The sequence below is a fragment of the Pistacia vera genome, unplaced genomic scaffold (genome assembly GCF_008641045.1).
Source record: "Pistacia vera cultivar Batoury unplaced genomic scaffold, PisVer_v2 Contig42, whole genome shotgun sequence".
Classification (NCBI taxonomy): Eukaryota; Viridiplantae; Streptophyta; class Magnoliopsida; order Sapindales; family Anacardiaceae; genus Pistacia; species Pistacia vera.
This window is the reverse complement of record NW_022196246.1, coordinates 839,191-848,189: the sequence shown is the minus strand read 5'-3', so window position 1 is coordinate 848,189 and position 8,999 is coordinate 839,191. Positions and strand designations below refer to the sequence as shown.

The following is an 8,999-nucleotide window of genomic DNA, read 5'->3' as shown; positions in this document are numbered from 1 at the left end:
TTTTTTTTAATTATATTTTTTGTTCAATTGAGCGTTAATCAATTTATTTTTATGTTAGAATTATAAAACATGTTAAATATAAATCTAATTTTAATAGTGTACACTTAGAAAATGGGTGTTCAGAGTGTACACTTAGAAAATGGGTGTTCAGAGCAGTATTTTGGGTGCAAAGTTAAGAGCAGTGTTTTTGGTCCAAATTGTCTCACCCTTCGTGAAATTCCTTGCCTATAGTATATGTTCTTTTATTATTGTTTTTCTTCTTGTATGTTTTTCTCAGGCAGATTTTGACTTTCATGGGGAGGACTGGGAATGGGGAACCTACAGAACACAGCATGTTCTGGCAGTTGGTGCATACAGCAATGATGATGGTCTGAGGCTTGAGAAAATTTTTATCCAAAAAGATAATGCGACGATCCATGCTGATGGGACATTGCTGGGGCCAAAAACCAATCTTCATTTTGCTGTTCTTAATTTTCCTGTTAGTCTAGTCCCCACTGTTGTTCAGGTGATTGAATCTTCAGCTACTGATGCCATTCATTCTTTGCGGCAATTGTTAGCACCGATTAGGGGTATACTGCACATGGAAGGAGATCTAAGAGGAAATCTTGCTAAACCAGAGTGTGATGTGCAAGTAAGGCTTCTTGATGGTGCCATTGGAGGCATTGATCTTGGACGAGCTGAAATTGTTGCTTCCTTGACCTCAACCAGTCGTTTTCTTTTTAATGCAAAATTTGAACCAGTCATCCAAAATGGCCATGTACACATACAAGGAAGCGTTCCTGTTACTTTTGTCCAAAATAACATTACAGAGGAAGAAGATGCAGAAACAGATAAAATCGGAGCAGCTTGGGTTCCTGGCTGGGTGAAGGAAAGGGGTAGAGGATCTGTTGATGACACCAGTGAGAAGAAAACCCTGAGAGATTATAATGAAGAAGGTTGGGATACTCAGTTAGCTGAAAGCCTTAAAGGTTTAAATTGGAACATCTTAGATGTAGGAGAAGTGAGAGTTGATGCTGATATAAAGGACGGGGGCATGATGATGCTGACAGCTTTGTCTCCTTATGCCAAGTGGCTTCATGGCAATGCTGACATTATGCTTCAGGTCGGTTAGGTTCCTTATGGGCTAATTTATTAATTAATTATACTCTTTGAACAATTGTTTTGTCTGCTAGACTGCTACTGTGATCTGGAAAGATTTGATATTCACTTCTGAGGATTGTGATTTGTTTCAACTAAATAGGTCAGAGGCACAGTTGAGCAACCTCTGCTTGATGGGTCTGCATCCTTCCACAGGGCATCAATATCTTCACCAGTACTCCGGAAACCTCTCACAAACGTTGGTGGAACTGTACATGTGAAATCAAATAGGTTATGCATCACTTCATTGGAAAGCAGGGTAAGCAGAAGGGGCAAGCTGTTCATGAAAGGGAATCTGCCCCTGAGAATGAATGAGGCATCCCTTGGTGACAAAATCGACTTGAAATGTGAAGTTCTGGAAGTACGAGCAAAGAACATTCTAAGGTGACTTAACTTCTAGCAACGGGTTTCTTTAACATATGTACACATTGCCTCATTTGCAGCATCAGTCTTCATCCACTACTGGGCATTTTTGCTTTGTGCATCCATTGATACTTTACATAATTGAGTTCCTGAATGTGTACTGGTTCTTGTGTTGTGGTTACTATTCCTTGGAAGGAAGATAAAAGATGTCTTTACACTGTTAATATTGTTTACTGATTTTCCTTTTCTTATAATCATCTTATCTCGTACTTTTTATGACTTATTTTATCTCCTTATTATATTTAGATATTAGCTCTAACCTATTTTTTTCATCAAAATCAGTGGTCAGGTTGACACTCAGATGCAAATAACTGGTTCTATATTGCAACCAAATATTTCGGGGAATATAAAATTGAGCCATGGAGAAGCATATCTACCTCATGATAAGGGTAACGGGACTGCTCCTTTCAATAGATTGGAGTCCAATCAGTCCAGGCTTCCAGTTGGTGGTATCAATCGAGCAGTTGCTTCTCGATATGTTTCACGTTTTTTTAGTTCAGAACCTGCTGCTTCAAGTGCAAAATTCCATCAGCCAACTGGTACTATTCAATTCTCAACAGCTTCTGTTTGCATTGTAATTGTGTTGTTCATGATCTACCAGTGTCAAGATGATTGCTGGTTATTTTATATGTTTATCCGAGTCACATCCATTCTTTCTTTTTAAGATTTTTTATATCTAGCAACTCTAACTACCAATGATAAGCAGTCCAAATCCTTGCTTATATTTGATTATTTGCTCAAATATTATTTTATGAATTGGTGATAGGTTTCCTGTGACAATTTATCTTTTTGTGTCAAAACGATGTTTTTACTTTGCCAAATTGAATCTGAAGTGTAATGATTTTCACACAAGGATAATATACAATCGTTGTGGAGATACCTCAAAGTTGAAATTTCTATTTTCTGTTGCTTAGCATAATTGAATATATATGAACATCTATAATATGGCTAACAATCTGATATAGTTTTATGATTAGTCCATATTTCATGTTTTTTTTTGTGGTTTCTGTTGTTAAATTCTGAAATTCTTTTTCTTTGTATACTATTATTGTTTGCAGTTAAATCAGGTGAAGTTGAAAAGGAAATGGAGCAGGTTAACATTAAACCCAGTGTAGATATCCGCCTAAGTGATTTAAAGCTTGTTTTAGGACCAGAATTAAGAATAGTTTATCCTTTGATTCTTAACTTTGCTGTTAGTGGAGAGCTTGAGTTAAATGGTCTAGCACATCCCAAGTGGATAAAGCCTAAAGGCATTCTAACATTTGAGAATGGTGATGTGAATCTCGTTGCTACACAAGTGAGTGTTCTTTTCTTTTTCATATTTTAGTATCTTCTGTAGTTAAGTATCTTTTATGCATTGGTTTTCTTCTGTGTATCATAATAGGCTGGCTTGTAGTTTTTGGTTAATATGCTTAATTGCTATCTCCAATTTTAGGTGAGGCTTAAGCGAGAGCACCTAAATATAGCAAAATTTGAGCCTGAGTATGGATTAGACCCAATGCTAGACTTGGCTTTGGTGGGATCAGAGTGGCAATTCAGTATTCAAAGTCGAGCCAGCAATTGGCAGGACAAAATTGTAGTGACATCAACACGTTCTGTGGAACAGGATGTTCTCTCACCTACTGAGGTATAAATTCAAATGCCATGGTCAGGTCGTTTTTCAATATCCTTAGGTTGTGCTTGAAATGATGGATTCAACCTGTAATGTAAGCTTTGAAACTTATTATTATTATTTTTTGTAATCCTGTGTATGTGCTAGGATAGAGTTTACTTAAATTTAAGGTATGAAATCGAATCTGGTTTGATCAAAATGCATATTGTGTAATAGAGTTTTCCCCCTCTTCTGATAATAAATATGTTAATTATTTGTATGTATTCTGGCATTCATTTGAACCATTTAAATGAACTTGATAATTTTTCCCTTGCATATAAAAAGGCTGACAATCAATGGTGGAGCAAATGAAAAATCATAATGTACACTTTGCCAAACAAATTTTCAAGTTTAATTGTGGAATATTGCCAGTGTAATGAGAGTTTTAGGAGTCACAACGAGGGGCTTTAATCTGGCTTGTAGGATTTGGTTGGGTGTGAATTCTTTTGGCTAGTAGACAAAGTTGTTCATGTTAAGTTTTTCTTTGGTCTTCGTCACATAGCGATCTCTGCTTCCTAAAGGGTATATATTGGTTTGGAATGGACAAGTTGTTCCTGTAAAAGGGGTCTAGTTACACAGCAATCTTTGACACTAGTGAATATTGTGGACTGTTAGAATCCTCCCCATATGTTTTTGTTTTTCAGCATTTTGCTGTAAATTTTATGATAAAGTTAAGTCTTGTTTTCAATTTCAATTTCAAGATTCAGATAATAATTCTTATCAGCCAAGTTGACGATATATTTCTTCATTGTATTTTCGTAGGCTGCTAGGGTGTTCGAGAGTCAATTGGCAGAGTCAATATTGGAAGGAGATGGCCAACTTGCTTTCAAAAAGCTCGCTACTGCAACGCTTGAAACACTAATGCCAAGAATAGAAGGGAAGGGAGAGTTTGGTCAGGCCAGGTGGAGGCTGGTATATGCTCCGCAAATACCTAGTTTGCTTTCTGTTGATCCTACAATTGATCCTCTCAAATCTCTGGCCAGCAATATTTCATTTGGTACAGAAGTTGAAGTCCAGCTTGGGAAACGTCTACAGGTCATCATGCTACAGTTTTTATCTTGCCTTGATGTTTTTTCATTTCTTGAATGTTTGTTATTTATTTCAAAGAGCATTTTATTTGTTTATAATAATCTAAAACAGCCATTTTTTCTCCTCTTTTTAGGCCTCGATAGTTCGGCAGATGAAAGACTCAGAGATGGCAATGCAATGGACGTTGATCTACCAGTTGACAAGCCGCCTGAGAGTGCTGCTACAATCTGCTCCTTCAAAACGTCTTCTGTTTGAATATTCTGCTACATCACAAGACTGAGTCATTGCTCATCCTCTGCCTGCTGAATTTTTTTGCATTGGAGCATATCTCAGCAAATGAATTCGTTTTTATATTTTGATAAATTATTGCTCTCCAAATGTATCTTCTGAAAATGTAAATCCATTTATAAATTATCCCAAGAAAAAAAGAGAAATATAGAGACAACAGAGTACTGGAATTGTAAAATTAGATGTGGATAGCGTATATAACCTTATTCTTTTCTCAGAAATAAATAAGCTTGTTCATATTTTCAACTTTTTAAACAGTTACGTTACTCATATAAAATTGGGATCTCAACTTTTATACTATCTTTTTATTTTATAATTATATTAATCCCAAAATACATTATTGATCATCGAACACAATAAACCCAATTGGTTAATCAGTAATGTCATTTGTACAGTGTTAGGATTCCAAGTTTCCAACCCATTTGACAGTAGACAAATTGTGCCTCATACTCTCATCTTCGTTTGCCATATTAAAATTAGTATCCCAATTTCGTATGCATAAAATTGCACTTAATTAACCATATACCTTTATTTGTGGAAAAACGTCTAAATTATAAATCTCTAGTAGAGACCTCTGTATCAAGCACATAATACTAGTTATATATTTCTCACAACTCGAGGCAAACTTCAACGACAACATTTGCTACATCCAACTAAGTTTAACCTCACAAACCAATCTTTACTCACCGCCCCTTGAACTAAAAACCGAAAACACGAATTCCAGACATAAAAAAGAAATTGCAAAATTTCTCATTTGACCGTCCCTCCACAAGAACTGATCAGTAATAAGACCCTGGGAGAAGTACTTCAATACAGTTATCAACAACTACTGAGGTAAGAATCTGGAATGAACAAAACTGCCAAAAAAACAATCAGAGTCCAATGACAACAGAACAATTAAGACCCAAAATGCCCAAATGAACTTTCTCTAGTCCATGGGCAATACAACTAATATGTCATCTTTTAGGAAACCAGTAACATACCACCCCATTTAATTTCACCTTGTCATTTATATGAACAAGAAATACATGTTCATATATCCTGTGAAATAAAATGGTTTTTACTTTTTACCGCCCTGGCTGCTGGTTATAATGGTTCTTTTCTTTCTTCTTTGCTGCCGCAAGTCTTGCACTCCTTGCAGCAGCCTCTTGAGCGGCAGCTTTTGCAGCAGCATCCATCTCTTTACTAGATTTCTTCTTTTTTGAAGATGCCATCTTCTTTAAACGCTCTTTCACATCAACAGTAGATGCATCCTGCTGTACCTGCTCAGTTCCAGCCACTTTATTTGGCCCGTTAGCAACATCTGAATTATTAGACTGACCCTCCTTTGAAGATTTATCCTTCTTTTTCTTCTTCTTAGCACTTTTGGATTCTCCAGGAGCATTTTCCTTCTTTTCTCCCTCTTTGTTGGGTTCCCCATCTTTCTTGCTTTGTGCATCCTCTGCAAGTTTAAAAAACTTTCTTGCTCAGCAAATATGCAAAACATTGTTGTACTATAAAAATTCTTAATATACTTAAAGGCACAGCTTTTATTTTTTCTATTTACAAAGAAAAGAACAGCAGAAGCAAAGTTTTATAACCATCCACAGGAAAATAATTGTAACCAGACTATGAAGAGAAGTTTTCTCATCTGCGATGAGTGGGCAGCCCTGGATGATTGCTGATTGAAAAATTTACAGGACATGAAAATAAGCAGTCACGATTACCCACGTGATTCAACTTGGCCATTGCTATCTTTTGGGGCAACTCCAAAATCAGCTAGAAGAGCTTCAAGCTCAGCAAGCTCCTTCTTCTTTCTCTCCTTTTTTGAAAGTTGCTTCTCTGTCTCCTTATTAGATGACACAGAACCTTCAGAAGGCGTCTGCACCACTGGTTCATGGTGTACTGGAACCTCAGGTTCGTGGGCATGCTCTTCCTCAACATCATCATCGCCTTCATCTAGAATATCTTCTTCACTCTCACTATCCTGAAATCTCAGATAGTCAATTTTCAAGTAACTGACTAGCATGTCAAAAAGCATCACTGAATATTTCCCTAACCCATTCAAACAGTTGTAACATTCTATCACAATTAAAATCTTGTAAAAACTTGAAGGACGATAACCCAAAAGGCAAGCGCAGAGCGACAGACTCTAGGCTCATCCCATTAGCCTGACAATGGCAATGATAGTACCAGCACATGATCCACATGCACATATGTGTTTAGCATTAGCCAAAATTTGATACTACAAGTTCCACAATAATCAAGATTATAACCTCCAAAATGAAATGACGGTATAGGCATCCATAAATAAATCACAAAACATACATGAAAATAAATTTAAAATGTCAAAAAGTCATATATTACAACAGAACCGAACCTTAAAAAAAAGCCAAAATTCACAAAAGAGTAAATAAAATAAAAATATGTATAAATCGTCATAAAACGTGCATTAAAACATAAATAAAAACCTATAACTATGATCTATAACAAATATATTTAAAAAAAAAAAAAACTGAAATAGGCAGGCACAATAGAAAAAAAAAAGTAAAAACGAAACCGTTTATCACCTCAACATTGGTAAGCTTCTCGTGATCCTGCGCCTCCTCGGACGATCCCCAGACCGACTGGGGTGGGGCCGTGGTGGCGTAATAATCGTCGTCGTCATCAACATCAGCCCATGATTTGACTTTCAACGGGGATGGGGCCCAAAACACCGGAGTCTCCTCGGGAGCTTTGTTCTGTTGTTGCTGTGACTTGAAAGACCCTTTGCCGCTGCTTTTGGAAGACCCGCTTTCTTTATCGGACTTCTTTTTCTTCCTCAGACTCTCCAGCGCTGCGAACACGTTGTTGTTGTTGATGACCAATCCATCGTCTCTCCTGCTACCACCACCCACCATTCTTTTTCCTTTCCGGTATAAATTTGAATTCGATTAGATCAACAACAGGGGTGTAAATAGAATGAAGTCCCGTTTCAGAGGCGAAAGTGAATTGTTTGAATCTGGAGGGTTAAATAATACTTTATCCAAAATTTTCAAATCGTGGTTTGTGGACAGACAAGAAGAGAAACTCAAAAACAATAGTTATTAAACAAATCAAACAACCCAATTTTTTAACGAAACAAAATATTAACCGCCATCAAAAGATAAAAATTTGAGAATTAAAGCTCCGAGAAGACGGATTGGTTGTGGAAAGAGAAAAGTTCGGGTCCAGAAAAAGATTATTGGGATTTGAAAATGGAAATTGATTAAATGTTAGGATTATGAAAAGGTAAGCAAATTATATAGAGATGAAATTTTAGATAGAAAGAATATTAGGGTTTGTATGAGGATTGAAATGGAAGGAAATGAGTAGAGAATTGAATCAGGTTAGCCGCGGTGGGTGTTGTGAAGAAGGTAGGGCTTGTTGTGAAGAGAGGTAACGTATGTTTATAGGGGAAACGAACGATTGGTATTTATGGAGTTGGTTTTTTACATAATGACGCCTGTAAAATGTCCGCATTTCCGTTAAGTGTTCATATTTTTCAAAAGTTTTTCAAGGCGGGGGTGAGCTGTGAATGATGAGATGATGATAAACTAGTAATAGGTAGAGGAAGCGACGTCGTATAGGAAAGACAAATTTTATAAGTCATTCATTTCTGACGTTTATTCTATGAATAATCAAATATAATTTATTTATTTTTTATTAGGAATTTAAAAGTGGGTATCTTACTAGGTGAAACCTTTGGAAATGGGAATGGCATATTGACATCCACTAATTCAACGATAATATTATTTTTATCAAATTTTTATCTATAGATATGATAAGATAACTTAGGATTATGATATTATCATTCAAGGTCGTATATAGAAATCAACAAATAAAATAATAGAATAAAAATAGTATGTAATTATTTATGCTACAGACAAGCAAAGCAGTCCCTCTCGCCATCATGAATCACTGAAAAACTTTGTGACAAATTGCTTAGAAAATTGAACCCATTATTATTTAATTGATCTAATGTATCATGTAATTTTATATTTGCAAGTTTTCAGTTGTTCTTGAGTGGACTTTAGTACTACTATATTATATATTATGAAAAGATTTGCTCTCACATAATTGCATAATCAACCAGTAAATTTTGGCCAAAGGTTACCGAGTTAATATCCACTCAAGTAAAAGAATTGTTTTATTATTATTAAAGCAAGCTCGGGATTTATAATTTATTATAGTCCAATAAAAATTGTGTCAATGTTGGTGGAGAGAATTACGTTTCTCCACCAATACAGTCATAGGATTGTAAACGAGTCGAGCCGAGTTTTCGACTTATCAAACCCGGCTCGCATGTTACAAGACCAAGTTCAAGTTTGAGCTCAAGCCTATTGAGTCAGAGAAAGGGAGCTCGAACTCGAGCTCGTTCTAGACGAGTCGAATTCAAGCAAGCTCACAAGCTTGAGCTCGAGCTATCTTGAGAGCTCCAATTCGAGCCAGATTGGTTAAGGCTTAAACTGCC

At 36.2% G+C, this 8,999-nt stretch overlaps 2 protein-coding genes across 2 annotated transcripts; one reads left to right on the top strand and one right to left on the bottom strand.

Moving 5' to 3' along the window:
• Positions 1-124: 124 nt before the first annotated feature.
• LOC116142863 (protein TIC236, chloroplastic-like) lies at positions 125-4,783 on the top strand. The gene is made up of 7 exons (XM_031428270.1): positions 125-1,102; positions 1,241-1,521; positions 1,843-2,099; positions 2,619-2,857; positions 2,996-3,187; positions 3,974-4,246; positions 4,374-4,783. The coding sequence occupies exons 1-7, from the start codon at positions 140-142 to the stop codon at positions 4,518-4,520; spliced, it is 2,352 nt and encodes a 783-aa protein (XP_031284130.1). The 5' UTR covers positions 125-139; the 3' UTR covers positions 4,521-4,783.
• A 472-nt stretch (positions 4,784-5,255) lies between these two features.
• On the bottom strand, positions 5,256-7,934 carry LOC116142866 (protein starmaker-like). Its single transcript, XM_031428275.1, has 3 exons — positions 7,078-7,934; positions 6,239-6,494; positions 5,256-5,969 (listed from the first exon to the last, which is right to left on the bottom strand). Exons 1-3 carry the CDS (start codon positions 7,405-7,407, stop codon positions 5,596-5,598), a joined length of 960 nt encoding a protein of 319 aa, XP_031284135.1. The 5' UTR covers positions 7,408-7,934; the 3' UTR covers positions 5,256-5,595.
• Between the last annotated feature and the right edge of the window lie 1,065 nt (positions 7,935-8,999).

Coding starts and splice junctions, on each gene's coding strand:
- LOC116142863 (XM_031428270.1), top strand. CDS start 140: ATGGGTGTTCAGAGCAGTATTTTGGGTGCAAAGTTAAGAGCAGTGTTT. Junction 2,858..2,995: donor TGAATCTCGTTGCTACACAA/GTGAGTGTTCTT, acceptor CTCCAATTTTAG/GTGAGGCTTAAGCGAGAGCA. Junction 4,247..4,373: donor AGCTTGGGAAACGTCTACAG/GTCATCATGCTA, acceptor TCCTCTTTTTAG/GCCTCGATAGTTCGGCAGAT.
- LOC116142866 (XM_031428275.1), bottom strand. CDS start 7,407: ATGGTGGGTGGTGGTAGCAGGAGAGACGATGGATTGGTCATCAACAAC. Junction 6,495..7,077: donor AGAAGCTTACCAATGTTGAG/GTGATAAACGGT, acceptor CTGAGATTTCAG/GATAGTGAGAGTGAAGAAGA. Junction 5,970..6,238: donor CAATGGCCAAGTTGAATCAC/GTGGGTAATCGT, acceptor TTAAACTTGCAG/AGGATGCACAAAGCAAGAAA.